Source organism: Haliaeetus albicilla, chromosome 1 (genome assembly GCF_947461875.1).
Source record: "Haliaeetus albicilla chromosome 1, bHalAlb1.1, whole genome shotgun sequence".
Classification (NCBI taxonomy): Eukaryota; Metazoa; Chordata; class Aves; order Accipitriformes; family Accipitridae; genus Haliaeetus; species Haliaeetus albicilla.
In genome coordinates, this window is record NC_091483.1 from 2866201 (window position 1) to 2882087 (window position 15887).

The window sequence follows — 15887 nt, forward strand, 5'->3', positions numbered from 1 at the left end:
AGGGAGAAAAAACAATTAAGCAAATCTAAGACAGACATATTTCATTTGATTATTTTTGTTTAAAACTTCCAGTGACATTGGCACAGCAGTGTACGACTAATTCTTTGTAAGATAGAAGATACATACGCTTTGGTAGAAAAGTACTGAAAAATTTAATTTTATCCTGCATGACATAAGCAAGAAAGAGTTAAAACCAAAAAGTTCCAAAAACATTATAGAAGGGTTCCTCCACTTCTTAAAGAAACTGCAATTCTGATTAGATAGTAGATGTTAACTTATAAAACACAGACAGCATTTCATTGCTTAACTTAGTCATGACAACTTTTTCAAGTACTCTTCAGAACTGCAAAAAATTGGCATCATTGTAAGTCTTTGAACTAACTTAACAAGAAAGAGCCACAAATAGAGATATGTACTATTCTTACCTATTCATACGAACTTGCGTAGCAATTCTATCAAAACACAAAGCTACTAATGAAACATGAGTCACGGTTTTGCCAGAAGACACTCCTGGGGATTCATCAACAGATGCTTGTAGTAAACACAGGTTCACCTATATGTGGAATTCCCCGAAAGAGTTAAGAAATTTAGGAAAACATGTATACGTTAAGTGTACATCACTAATTTCCGATACAATCTTGTCTCACACTTCTTAGTAAAATAAAAAATAAAAGATAAAACCATCACACATAGAAGATGTAAAAACATAATTTAAAGACATAGTAGTCAGTTATCCCTACAGTGGTTGTTATTTAACTTGTACACCTACCATAATAAAACTGAGCAGCTCCAAAACAGTCTATCCTGTTCAAAACATTAGTTACCTAGCACAAATACATAGGTTTACTTAAGCTTTTGGGGAACTAGTAGGGATGCAAAATAAGGGTAATCTGTGAGGCATGTGTCTACTAATAAGCTAAACAAAAAGCTTTTACCTTTGGTACAGTAACGTTGGCCTGAAGACCTTTAATTGTCACATTATCTTGCTTAAGTGAGAGATTGGTCTGTGCTGGTCCCTGGTTTGTTGTTGCTGTAGTGGTAGTGTCTATTTTTGTTCCTCTAATATCCTGCTTCGAAGATAACTTGGAGGGGGGAAAAAATAATTTATTCTCACTGAAACTCAGAGCTGCTAAGCTAAAGAGTAACAGGACAGTTTATTAGCACTGAAGCAGTAAGAGATTCTGACTTTATTTAAAGCACAATACCATGATTTCTAGAACAAGGACTGTAGCACTTACAGATACGGTAGGTCTAAATCCATAAGGGTAGCAATGCTGTTCTGCAATAAACTTTCTAATGACCAGATTTCAGCTGAAAGTTTGAGTTCTGCATATACAAGTTTTGTAGAACAACTTATTATGAAGTATGTTACTAGTGTCCATTACACTGTGAAGTCTAAGAAATCATAAAATATAGATGTGGTCATTAACTTGGACAGAAAGAACTCCTAATTCTCTAGAACTACCATACAATTCTTTTCAAGCTAAATTAGTTTTTTAAGGTATCAGATGAACTGCAAAAAAAAACCACGTGCATTTTCACAGCTTACTTTGAACTTTCCTCTACCTCACAGAGACTATCTCCTTAACTACTGTAAAATAATAATGTATTGCTGATATGAATATAATACATAAGAATATAAGTTATAGTAATTTCTAAGAACAGAAAGTATGATCTCATGCAAATTACTGTAGCTACTGAGTTGACCATCCAAATTAGAAAAACTTCACTTTGGTCCTGCAAGAGAGATTTCTGGTAACTGAAAGACAGTATATAACAGTCGATTAGAAAAATGCACGTATATTAGGCACGAGATAAAAATAAATATGTATTCCAAATTAATACAGCATTTAGCTACTATACCTCAAAACACTGAATTGAATTAAAACTTTTTCTATGTAAAATATAGACAACAATATTCTTTCAAATATTTGTGCATTTTTCTTGTTCCCTTTCTTACATTTTCTGAGAAGCTTGTTTTGCTGTTCTGTACAGCATCTCGAAGAACTTTGCAGTGCAGATCATCAACAATTGCTGCTGGGTGTCGAGAGCTAGCACAATGCACCATTGCTTCTATATACCTGTGAGAGGAAACAAGCCCACAACAGACTATTTAAACTTCCAGTTTCATGTGGCATACCATCAATAATGTTTAATTAACACTACAGAGAAAAAAAATTAAGCACTGACAGACATAAAGGGCACCTCCCAGGTCAGCATAACATTGTTCTAGCTTCTTCATGGGAAATGCAGAGTTACATTCACTGGGTACAAGGCCCTACTGTTCCATCAGTCACGTCATTCAATCCTTTTATCTAAAGCTTTGCTGAACAAAACAGCTTTGATTTTAGAAAATTTTAGGCATAATCAATTAACACTGCAGTAGTAAAAGTAGAATTAATTACCTATCCAGTGCCTCTGCTACAAGAGGAGTCAGAACTACATCTACAGTTCCTTTTACTTCCACTATTGCCGTTGTCCGTGTCTGGAAGACAGGGTGATCCAACGTCCATTCTTCAGTTATTGTTTCATCATCTGTATTTTCTGCAGACTTCTTTTCCAAAGGAGTATAAGGTGTACTAAACAAGTCAAGTACATATTAATAATGTAGGTTTGTAAAAAAAAATACAAAAGTGTCCTGGTATCATTGTAATTCTTAAAAGAATGCATATAATGGCAGGTTTCTTCTACTGTACAGCTTAGAAAGCACACAAACATAATCCCAGGGCAAGGCCCTTCCCTAGATTCAAGGTCAGCTTTTGGCAATGCAATGGACACTTGCCATAAGCACCATAAGCACCTCCCAAATTCATTTAAATTAAGTTGCAATTCGTAATCTTGAAAACATATGAGTGAAATCATTTAATGCTTTCCCAAGCCAAAGCCAAACCCAAACATTTTGTAATAGAATACTCTGTTCTAAAATCAATCTGTGCTGAAAACTACTGCTACAAATCAAATTTTGGAATGGCTAGCAAGAGCCAAAAAATATTTAACAAGTGTATGAGGAAAATACTACTTTTAAAAAATATGCTAATAATGTTATGCAGTATTCAACTTACTTAGATGTTGATCCTGTAAGCTGCATGCCTCTGTCCAGTAATGAATTAGCTGTGAGACCCTGTTTGACAATCTAAGACAAAAGTGCAAAAATATTTATTACATTCTTTCTATATATGAAAAAAATACCCAAGGAATCTTCAAATAAAGATTCTCCTTACAGTTCTTTTCGTAAAAGAATCCCTCATGTACAGATTCTCCAATACAGTATATAGAAACTCCTAGGTTTATTTTTCTTAAATGACTTGAGATTAGATTATGAAGTTTTTACATAGATAGTGACTAATTTCTTTAATAAAAAAAGACTTCAAATAATAATTTACGAAAGACTTGCACGCACACAAAACTTTTGCTGCAAAGTGATAACAAATTAAATTCCAGAGCTTAGGCACCTATTTTCTACCAAGTAATTTTCATTATTTTACAAAAATCATTTGCTAAATCTGAGTTTCAATTTTACTTTGAAATAAAGCATTTACAGCCTAGATTATACTTTATGAGTATTAAATGTACTGCTACTGAACTTCTGTGTAATATATATTTTAAACAAAACTCACATAAATATCCTTCAGTTGCACTTAAAAATGCTGCCTGTTGAATGATATGCAATAATGACAATTCAGAACACACATCTTATCCACAGAATTATAACTCCGTCTTTTCTTTTCCACAACCTCCCAGCCACACAGCCCATGATCTGAAGTTAGAAATCCAAGGTATTCCTTAACCAAAAGCAAAGAAGTTCTAAGTTTCTCACAGCTTTATTTACACAACAAGTGTACTAAGCAATTTTAACTTCTTTTGAATTCTTATCCATTCTCTACTCCTTCTTCCCCCATCTTCCATACCTTAAATGTTGGGACAGAAAGTTGTTCAAAAGATGACGAACTTTCTTCACTCGTTGGCGTGTCAAGGTCTAAAGGGCGATGTAATGAGGATTTTGAAGTTCTTTTGTTAGTTGGATGCTTTACTGACCAGTTGATCACCTGGAACTGTGTAAGATAATTTTGGTAACATGCCATTACAGGCTGCTGAGAAGTTATTTGCTCGCTTTCAACAGTCTTCTCAGATTCCATGACATACATGTTCTCAACATGCTCATCTTCTCCTAGAGCCGAAACAAATGAAGCCTGTGAAGGATGAGTCTTAATTGGCAATGTTTTAACATCTTGACTAATTTCTCCATGGACTGTGCTTGTTAAGGGCCCTTCTACACTGTGATAAATAGACCCTCTACTATATTCAATTTTCTGAGCTTGCTTTTTTCTCTTCTTCCTCCCTGGATAGGTTCCTGGACCTTCATCACTACTTATTGGCTCAAACTCTTCCGCTGCAGAAAAATAAGCTTCGCTGTCAGCCATTGACATACTGGAATCCATTGAGCGATACTGGTGAAATGAGTTTGAATCTGCAGATGGAGTATATGGAAAAGAACCAAAGCTCCTCCTCTGCTTTGGGGAGTCCAAGACATTCTCATCACTGCGAGACACGTCGCTGCTGAACTGCACACCAACTGGAACAGGCTGCTTGTCTCCATAGAAAGCTGCCGTGAGGCTCTTGGTGCTCCCGAGCCGGGTGGAGCACACGGATGCTTGCCGTTTCAGTGGAGACCTCAGGGGAGATTGACCAACAGGCCTTTCCTGGTTGCCAGGGGATGCAGGGCTGCCCTCTGCACCCTCAACTGGAACACTGGAAACAAAAATTAAAGGTTCATTTGCTTATTTTATTATATAATGCTTCTCTTTTTACATTACAGAAGTTGTCAAACGCTTCAGTGATTCCATGACTTTCTATCAGCATAACAATTATTTTCATAATGCCGATTACATACTAAATTCTGCCACTTAGTAGTCCACTTGTCTACATATCAGGGATGTAAAAACAAACATGAACAGCAAGTGCTGTTGTCTTACATGCTGGATTTTCTACCCAGATCAGGTAACCATCCCCTATGAGGGATCCAAACTTGCATTCAAACCAGGATACACATTTCAGCAGTAGCATTAGGGAACAACCAACACTTTATAAATTGCTAAATACAAGGGTTTTTTTCTGTCACAACATGTTCAAGAGTCGAATTATATTTCTACCTGGACAGAGAGTACTAACCTTCCATGACCATCTTCCCTTTTTGCACCAGACAAGAACTCCTTCTGTCCCAAGTGATCCTCAGTCGTTGATGATGGGCTGTCCTTCTCACCTGCAAGCAAGGGGAGTGCAGCACTGGAACTGCTCGTTTCCTCCGAAGATGATGAGGAGCTGTGGGAGCGCAATGGCACTTGTAGACTTAGATGTTGTGCTTTTCTTTCTATTTCTATACCCACAGATCTGCAATCCCAATCTTTTCGTTTTACACCATTTCCTTTACCTAGGATCAGAAACAGAAAAGAAAAATTGAACATCTGATAACACAAATGCAATGGTGTCTTCCCTACCCACTGAAAAAAACCAACCCCTTATTAAATAAAAGCCCTTGTTTTGAAATGCATACACATAGTAGCATGTTGTACTAACAAAAATGAATAAAATCATAGCAGCAAAACATCAGGTTGTCTTGGTAGACTGCTTTCTATATAAGTAGAACACATGCAAGACAAAAAATTTATTTTTACTCAGAAAGGAGTTGCATGTTAATATAAAAATTTAGCATACGAAAGCTTACTTGCTACTTTCAAGTTACTGTCAGCTCTTAGAAGGGCCCATGCCACTACAAGACCTCTTGCACAAGGGTGCAACAAGTACTACTCATTAATCAGAATTGGAAAGACTATAAATATTAACATGTAGTTAAGAAATTATACTTTTGGGCAAAATAGAGTAAAATTACACTACAATGCATTCTCACCATCTAAAATTTTCGGAATCTCCTTAGTAATTATCCATTCTCCTGGCTGCAGTAAAGACTGCCCATAAAACATATCAGATTCTGCACTTGTACTTGAGAAAGCAGAGCTGCTTGAAGGTGTCAGTTCCTCAAGTTTGAAGAAATCTAGTCCTGTTAACGTGCCACCGAAGAATCGACAACCACCAAGACAGCCACACTTGTTCTTACTTCTCTTGTTCCTCAAATTATCATCAGGCCACAAAAACCACAACCTAGCCAAAGGCAGAAAACCAGAAAACAAAACAAAAATATGACCACATCAGCCTTAGTACATTTAAATTCAGTGAAAACAAGATTAAAAGATATTCCCCTCTTGTATGTGAGCTCCTATTTCACCTGGCATGAAATGAGTTAGTAAGATTTGTATCTGAAACACAGATGTCAGACATAAAATGAAGGATTAGCTCCACAAAGGAGCAAATCACAAATGTATATGCAGTGCTCAAGCAACCGTGCTGAGGCATAGATTACATCCACCTGCCACAATACATGTTAATAGTAACAACCCTTTCTTTCCGCACAGAGGCAAGCACTGCAAACACACTCCACACTGGTGTATGCTGCTTATGCCAGAGGCAACTGCTCTTTGGGGAGACACAAGTCACAGTTACACCAGGCATCTTGTTCACAGCTGCTCATCAGCTTGCTCAGGACTCTTTAAGGCCTGTTTTCAGTTCAGCTCGAGAACAAAGGACAAATTTGATTCCCTCCTCTCCCTGATCTTCATTTTGGGGTATAAGGGAAGGCAGAGGGAAAAGTAAGTTTTGCAAAAATCATATGATTTTGTATAGCCCAAGCACATTCAAACCACCAACCCCATAGCTAAGCATTCAACATACTTCAAAAAAAATTTACAAGAAACTGTAATCTATGTAAACAAAAAAGAAAAATCAAAAGCAAAAAATGCTCCATCTTTAGATGAATGTATTAACTTACACACCCCAGAAAATTCAAATGCATCTCCTTCAATTGTATCTCTTACCTCTTAGTTCGGTTATCATGTGTTTCTAAGAAATGTCTCTGCACTTCATGTTTAGAAGGATGATCGGCAGCTAAAGCAATGTCAGCAGTGATGAGCCCCAAGTTGACAGAGCCAGCTTCCAGCCAATATGCCCTCCTTAATATTGGCTGAAGACCAGTTCTGCAATTGTTCACCTGCTCAACATATTGTCGCAGCTGAAAGTCTTGAATAGCAGCACTTACACCTTCTCCAACGGACTGGTTGTGGAGGTTGCAGTTTGCAATACGTATAGCACCCATCTGAAAACATGATTTAAAACATGAACTCTGATTAGTCATGAGTGAAATAAAGAAAGGGTAGCCTTGAACCAGTTAACACACCACCTACTACATTCCAGAAAGATCTCGATAAACTATTCTCTCCAAAACAGACAGAGAACCAGTTTTATATGCAAGCACGTGCACACACACAAAAGAAGGCAAGCTTAGAAATTAGTTTCAGCCAGTTTTTAAGTAACAAAAATAAAATCTTTACTTAGGAGTCTCCTTTTGTAAAGGGATCAAAAAAAAAGCTCAACTTTGGACAGATGTTGTAATGAACCTTTAAAAAATTAAATCATTATTAAATTCTTCACGGCCATCTAAAAACCAAGAAATCGGAAAGTTTCAAAATCAGATAAATGATTTGACATGATATATATCATTCTATGTCCTTAGTCTAAAACATTGATTATGTACTTTGAATACAAAGCTGTATTAACTCTACAACTAATAAATACCTCAGTGAGACAGCCATGTTAAACACTGAAAAACTCAGGAAATTCCAGATCCTAAACCTTAACTGAGATCCATATGAATTGTCTTACAGTAGCCCTTGCAAGATCACACTCCATTTCTTGTAGTGGCGTAACTCCAGGATTTTGCTGAACCAAAGAGGAGGCTGCCCCTCTCCTATGAAAAGCACAGTACCAGCACGAGCCAATCCTCTCCAAAGATGAACCAGAAGTTCTTGCTTTACCCCCGCACTTAGCTGTGGAAACTGGTCACTGTACAACTAAGCCACCTGCCCACACAGTATTGATCCTCCCCAACACTGGTGTACACTAATAAAAGATGACATAGCCCTGCCACACATACTTAAGTGTTCAAACTTCAAATAATCTGAAGACATTGGACCAAGTTCCCAGCACAGCTTGAGTCCTCTCCAAAAAGCCACCATGAAGTACCTGAAATTTCAGATCAAGTTTTCAAACTTTTCACAGAGAAAAGAAGGAAAGCTGAAAAAGAACCTGGCCATTGAAAAGCTACCCACAGGCTTAATATTAAATTATTACTTCCCATCTCTGTCACAGACCATAAAAGAGCACTGGAAACCTTTTTTTTAAATTTGAATGAAACACATTCAGGATATAATTTTCTACAGTGGTTCTAGGTTAAGATGCCTTTGAAAATACTGCCATTCATATTTATGCCTCCAAACACAGTTAGTATTTGTGATGGTGCTTTTTAATATTGGACTCAAAAGAATTTGGAGGCTCAAACGCATTTTTTTTACTGCCACAAGGTAGCAAGCCATTCAAATGACATGATAGCATGTCCTTAAAAAATGTCTAAAACAATTACCACTTCAGTTAGATTCTTGCTCATACTGTGAAGCTGTCCCCAAAACCTTACGTGTTAACTCTACCTTTTAAAACCAAATTTATTAATGGACAGCACAACTACTAGTCACTTATACCAGCATAGCACTTTTCTCCTTTTCTGTTGTTACCATAATTTAACTGTCTCTTAACTTATATTTTGCTACATTGAGTAAATTATTCCAGTTTCCTCTTGTATGATAGGATAATGGAGAGAATATCAGCTCTTCTCTGCACATCCTTTTTGGAACAGAGGATACACCATGCAGTATTCTAGAGCAGTCAGGCAGTGGCACTAACACTTCTCCCATCTCTACCAAAGATAAACCTTAATTCAAACAGCTCTATCACATAAGACAATCATGAGTTATCAAGCATTGACTTGTGTGCAATCCGTATCAATCATTTCCAGTTGCTGAGTTACTAGCTTACAGCACAAGTTATTAGCTCTCAGGTACAGACACTGAGATTTATATTGCCCAGTGTTTTCTTATTTTTACACCAAACCTGGAGCTTCCACGTGTATTTTGGCAGACATCCACTCCTCCTTACCATTTTCCAAGATCATTAATGGAATTACTAAGCAGAAGCCAAATCGACCTACTCCTGGCTCAGTTCAAGCCAACCTTTTATCACTTGAATTTTCAGAAGGTTTGCTTAGTCCATTGCATGTAAGCAAGCGATAAATTCAGGTAGCTATTCTATCAGAAAAATACCAAGAACTCTGTTGACAAAGGAGTATTTTAATTGCTGTTAAGAGAAATATTTTTACCTTTATATTGGTGGCACAGCCATGTTCTACCACATACAGATCTGCTCCATCCATGGCTAAGCGTGTCATAGTGTACTTTAAGTCATCAGACGTTGGGCATGGCCCAGGGACACAGTTCATCTGAAGAAAAAGGAGAAAAAAAGAAAAAAGATTTATACGTACATTAGGAGTTTTAGTTTAACTTCTGCTTATCCTTTTATTTCTGTTCTGTTTAACAGATGCCTAAAACTAGAGCAATAAAAAGTTACTTATTCTACACTATCAACGTAAGCGTGAGATAGGGTGTTTCTGTGCTGAGGTTCATTTTCACTAGTGCATGTTTAATTCTGCTGTCCAGCAGTATCAGGGGACCCAGTTGGCTCTCCTGGCTTCCACCAGCAAAGGGCAAATCAAGTCTCATCTCCTAATAGAGAACATGACATCCTCCTTGTTTTGTTCCAGTTTTTGTCAAGAGATGAAATCCAGGATTCACACTTAATATATGGCAAGCCTCCTTTGGTCTTCAAGCGACCGTCCACATGGATTCTAAGAGACAAGCACCAAAAGCAGAATCCACAGCGACATGATGGTTAAGTAAGAGTCCAATGTTTAACAAAAATTTAAAAAAAAAAAAAAAAAAGTGCATGGAGCCTATAAGCTGTCAGCTTAAGTCTCCCAGCAAAGCACTGTTTCAGCAACAGAGGATAGGGGATGAAAAAGTACCATGGAAATGTGCCAGGAGCACAATAGGTAGTATGACCTTTGTCTCTTAAGGGACACTGGAGTATGACCTTTGGCTCTTAACTGTGACAGCAGAGGTAAGAAACTAGGCATGACTTCTGTGGATACGGTTTCTCAAAACAATTAAAAGAGCACAAAAACACTGTGCATATCCACAGGAAAATCCAGAGAGAACCGCTTTTCTTTCTAAAGCAAAATTAGCTATACTTTATCAAAGGGAACATCCAATCTGACTATAAACTCCGTGTGTATTTATAACTTTTAGGCTGGATTTCTAAACTGTTCCAAAGAACTTGTGCAAATATAGCAAACAATTAAGATGGATGAAAGGTTACCTTAGAGTCACAAAACCGACGATCAATTCCATGCTGGCATATTATTACAGATTTTGGCCTTTCCAGTTCAAACTCCCGGCATACCACATGAAATACAAAGGTCTGTCCCCATTCCAGAAGACATGCAAGCTGTAAGCAAGTGACAACACATTGCCTAATAATAAGTACGCAAAATGAACTTTTGGTATTTGACAGAGTACTGAAAGAACATCACCAAAGGTTGGGAGATGAGCAGGAGCAAAAACAAACAAAAGACCCCACTATAACATCCTGGCTGCACTACCTTACTTACACTTAGTCTATTTCCTGTTATTCAAGATTGATTTTTATTTTTGTGTGCACCACAACATGCAAGTCTCTGTAGTTTTTCATGGAAAACACTGTGACATTAAACAATTTCCTAAATTATTTCTTAATATAAGGAAACAGTTTTTGCTATTACAGTCAATTGAGAACTTCATTATAAAGACAGAGCTCCCCTCCTTTTACCTTGAAAAAATTACTTCAAAATACGCTATTACCATTCATAATTTAAATGTCAGACTTCCTTGTATATAAGTAACAGAGTTGCATTCAGAAAGCATAGGAGGAAACTGGCTAACCAGAACACTGCTGAACCTCGCTAGACCTAGTAATTAGCCTGTTGTTGATTTAAGTTTTTTTGTATAGTTAGCTCATTCATAAAGGAAATGATTCATGACTGTCTGTCTGTATTATGCGAGGGTAATGGGTTTTCTTTGGCTAGCCAAAGGAAAGGGCACTTAAAATCAGCAGTAATTGAAATGGAATTTAATATAGCTATGACTGTCCTGCACGAAATCTCTCCTCCTCCCTTTAGTGTTGTCCCTTCACAAATTCTTGCAATACATCACACTATGGGAGAAAAAAAGCCAATGACCCTGAAACAGCAAATTCAAGTTCTGCTCCATAGCAGTACTGACAACAAAAAATAAAATAAAAATCCTGTATGAAGCATACAATCGAGAATGGCTTTGTAAGGGAAGAAAATCCTTCAGCTGCATCAAGCATTTAGAAACGTTCTCTAACCTTAGAGTACTTTGAATCAACTAAGTTCAATTTTGAAGCATAGAGCAGTGGAGTAAATACTAAAGCGTATCTAAATCAGTGGTAGCATTTGGGGAAATACTGCCACAAAAGTCTGTACATGTAGCATGAAAATATATCTGGAGTCTATTCATTAGGTTTACTGAAATTGCTTGTATGCCTTGTTCTGACTTTATTTGCTGCAGGTGTCTCCTAATGAAATATATGTTTAACCCTAGAAAACAATGCCAATTTTTAGAGCAGTAAGAAGATATAGAAGTCTTAAAAAAGTAACAATAAAAAACCCTACAAAAACAACCCAAACAGTAACTACTAAACAGAATTTATGTACTTGTCTCATATTTCAGAATACACTGACAAAGCAGCCTTTTTTAAAGACCTGGCAGCCCACACCAGAAATAAATCGAAGCAATCTGCCTATTGTATACTTGGAGCCATTATTATATATGGAAAAATAAAAGTAACAAATGGTAAAACTAGGAAGAGTTAGTGCTAAGACTGACCTAAGAGAATCCAATACTGTGAAAGCAAACTATGTTCCAGTGGGACCAAGTATCAGAATTTATGCAGTGAGCAGCATGACTGAGCTACCAGCCACTTTCCTGCTGAGGCCTGCCCATACTACGCTCCCACAAATTATCTCATTTGTCTCCTACTTTAAAACGTGGCTTTGTCCATAGCTTTCTATGGAAAGCCAGAACTTTATCTGTAAGCTGAATTCTTGCCAGATGCTCAACTTAATATCCTTATTGCTGGCCGCATCCCTTCATGCAAATGCCAACATATCTCCAAGAACCTTACATCCGAGTGTCAAATTGCCTTTCAGACTGCTGCAGTCACAACTGAATACTTCTTTTGTCCTTCCCAGAGAGTTAACCAGCAGGGGTAACAAACCTGCATCTCCAGAAGTCAGCATCACAAAATAAAAGTAACCTCAGAGGAAATCACAGACAACTAAGTCATGTCATACTTAAACCCTTTGAACAGATTTTCCTTTCTCCTCTTCATCACATTACCTAGTTTATGGCTGAAAGCATCCCAAAACACCTGCTCTGTTTACAGAGAAGCATTATTTACTCTGTGATTAAACCACTTAAAAGTGAATGCAGATACTGTGGTTGCCTTTCTAATCAGTATTAAAGTACATTAACATACACAGATGTAACATACATGTAGTGACAACAGTATTCACTACCGATTTGTTCATGCTCTGTTACCATCATCCTTTCAAATTCTCATATAACACTAGCCACCCTGTTATACCTACATTGAAGACAAATATCAGATTCAGCTCATTTAGCATCTCCTATCCATTTACAGAAATGATTAGATTTTCAAACTATAAAGTTAAGGTTACTTAAGGCACAGATGCACCCAAATTAAGCCGAGATCACATGCTTTCCAAAAATCCATGCTACACCAGTTTTACAAGAAAGAAGAAAGGTAATACTTCAAAGCTAATAGTTTCTAAACAGTACCTGTGGTGCTGTAACTTTGGCTGTAAGACTGCCAGCCTGTACGTCTATCAGCCATGCATATTCCAAAGTATCACTTCCAAGAGGCAGACCTTCCGCTGAAAACATTGCGTGAGCACGTAACTGCAGACCTGACAGGCTGATGTGACCCTCTCGAAGAACTTCATCTGCTGCAGGTCGCTGTTAAGGACAAGTATGTTAAAGTTAATATTTGCAAAGAATACATCAATAGAAAGTGCAAAAACTGTGTAGCCAGAGATATTTCATTACGCATTCATCTTCACCTCTTAAATCCTGTTGTCTTCTGTACAGCTAGACAGTCCCAAGACTTCTCAGCATTACCCACCCAACAACATATATGCAACACTCACAGAAGAGGGGGAAGTTTATCTAACCCAAGTTTGTTTTAGTTTTTAGCAACCATCATCAACAACCTTCCCGTGGTGAACTCCACACAGTGACATCTAGACACCATGTGTTAAATATTACTGCAATAAAATATAAACAAAGGAATTTAAAAGCGTTTAAACAGTGGAAGTGATCAAGAGGTTAAAAACCACGACTTATGAAGGTTTGCTACTATGAGAAAGCTGACACATTATAGAAAAAAAAAAAAGTAAATTTAAAACCCCAAACAACAAACATAAGAGGCTGTCCTCTAAGTTGCACTTTTCACCAAAGTATTTGTCGGCTACCTAAAGCAAAGCTACTTGTTTGCAGATATGAAAATCCAGATGTAATACTTTTCAGAAGAATATCACTCCACCAGCCAGAGAACAAACTGAAAAGATAAAAACAGCACAGGAATACACTACAAGCTTGTGACTGCATGGAGGTAAACTGTGGATTAAACCCAGTACAGTAAACAACAAAACTTCCCTTTCATTCAGTTTTTTCAACTTGTTATCTTGCCTGGTTTGTTTTCCACTGTCAGCAAACCCTTTGGAGTTGCTTAATGAAGAAGAAACATGCCCTACTCTTTTGATATCACTGGCGACCTATGTCTTGACTCAGAAACTATTTCAAAACAATACGAATGAGAAACATGAAGCAACAGTACTTGCCCAGCTAGGCAGAGAGACGATTCCTGTTCTATATACACTAGTACTACGAACTTCTGACTTTAAGGTTGAACTGGGAAGTATCAAACTGCATTTTGGAGATACGTAATATGAATAAAGGGTAATTTTTTTTTAAACCCAAAATATTAACATTTCCAACATGAAATGGCAAGAATTAATACAAAGTTTAACACTAGGTAATAGTAACACACATAACTGATCAAAACTTTCTTCACAGTGTTTTTAAAAACATGTCACCCTGCATGTCTATCATTTCAAACAACAGACATTCCCAGGCAGAAATCTTATTTGTCTGAGTTAATGTTTCTGTATTAAAATAAATCCAACCAAAAAGAACATATAAAACCTGAGGCAAAATATGTAACCACAGCATTACCAAGTCTAAACAGTAAAAATACTGGAAAAAGTCATGCAGTGATCTCAGGGCTGTGAAATTAAATCATAAAAAACCCCACCAAAGTCCAAAAAAATTAAGGTTTTGCCTGCAACCCCATTTCTGCTTCCTTGTACATATGAATTGCAATACAGTAATTAAGTTACAGGTTTGAACAACATTTAAGGGTCTCAGTGCACAAAATAGATTGTGTTCTTAAATAAGCAGCTATTCAGATGCTTGAATTCCTCATAGGATAAACAAAAAAACAACAAAAAAACAAACCACCACAAAAAATAATATACAAAAACCTTCCAGCAGACTTGGATAACATGCAATTTTTCATTACATAAAGGGTTGTATGTTCAAGCTGTAAATGTCATCAGCTTCAACTGCACCTTCTGACAACTTCATTCAATTGAAAAATAAGCCATGCAATCCAGATACTTAGCTCCTGACAAAACCTATGAGGAAAATGGAATTTTTGCCTGCCACCATGCTGTCAGTATGTCCAATCTCCCCAGCTCTCTAAAAAGACAGCTCTATTAATCCCATATAGTTTATGCATCTGCAATTCCTGCAACTTCACACCATTGCTTTCTTCAGATTGCTGCTGAAGACAATTGCAGTGTTGCAACCCAAAACCCAAGATGTTTAGGTTCTACATTCTCATTGGGGATTTCCTCTTTACTAATCAGAGGTCAACAGAATACCATCTCAAAAATATGAGGGCTAACATGGAACCTCCTAAGATGTAATTTAAATTTTTGCCATCAAGGTAGTTCATTATTTCTTCCAATTCCTTTATCTATTAGTTTACAGTCAGTGGTTATACTTAAGGTACTTTTGTGCTTGTGGCACACTGGATCCAAATCTGGAAAGACTAAACAAGCATCAACCAACTCCTTTCATTAGCTTACTGACATAAGAGTAAAAAAATAGGGTGACATACATCATCATCTGTATACAGTATTCCAGTTTTCAAACTCTGGAATGTGCATAAGATAAAAATAATTGAAATTTTATTTCATATAGGCCATTGGCAGCAACGTATTTCAGGACACAGGCATTGAAAACAATATAATCTCTAAGGCAAAGTCTAAGTATCATAGTGCTTTTAATGCAACTAATACGTGCATAAATAAAATAAGAACTCCAACTATTCACTAACCTGCAGTGAATCAGGATAACTTCTTGTGTTAACAAATTTCAGCCTGAACTCCTCACTGAGCTAAATTCATCCACATGGGCAATTTTTACAAGTTTACTAAAATCAAAGTAGCATACACAAACAACACTAAACTTTGTCTCATTAAGCACTTTCTGAAGTATGCCTCATGACTCCTCCTCCAGAGGAAGACTGTAGGTCATAACAATATCTTGACCATAAGATACAGATCCAGCTGTGTGATTTAGTCTAAGATGCAGTTATTCTATTTACTAACACATGTGTAGTTTTAAAACTATACGCTTAGAAAAGTGAAACATATCCAGCCACTGCACAAAATTTACACGTGGCAG

At 37.0% G+C, this 15887-nt stretch overlaps 1 protein-coding gene across 9 annotated transcripts in view; it reads right to left on the reverse strand.

Moving 5' to 3' along the window:
* Nucleotides 1-15887, reverse strand: part of BLTP1 (bridge-like lipid transfer protein family member 1) — a 126128-nt gene that overhangs the window by 66827 nt on the left and 43414 nt on the right. For all 9 annotated transcript variants that reach the window (XM_069797988.1, XM_069798079.1, XM_069798485.1 and 6 more), the window contains exons 22-33: nt 12915-13091; nt 10372-10500; nt 9317-9436; nt 6927-7204; nt 5906-6156; nt 5170-5428; nt 3909-4749; nt 3063-3133; nt 2406-2579; nt 1961-2081; nt 936-1082; nt 426-553 (exon numbers count right to left, since the gene is read on the reverse strand). In XM_069797988.1, the coding sequence (XP_069654089.1) occupies nt 426-553; nt 936-1082; nt 1961-2081; nt 2406-2579; nt 3063-3133; nt 3909-4749; nt 5170-5428; nt 5906-6156; nt 6927-7204; nt 9317-9436; nt 10372-10500; nt 12915-13091 (2696 nt within the window). The remainder of the gene's footprint in view (nt 1-425; nt 554-935; nt 1083-1960; nt 2082-2405; nt 2580-3062; nt 3134-3908; nt 4750-5169; nt 5429-5905; nt 6157-6926; nt 7205-9316; nt 9437-10371; nt 10501-12914; nt 13092-15887) is intronic.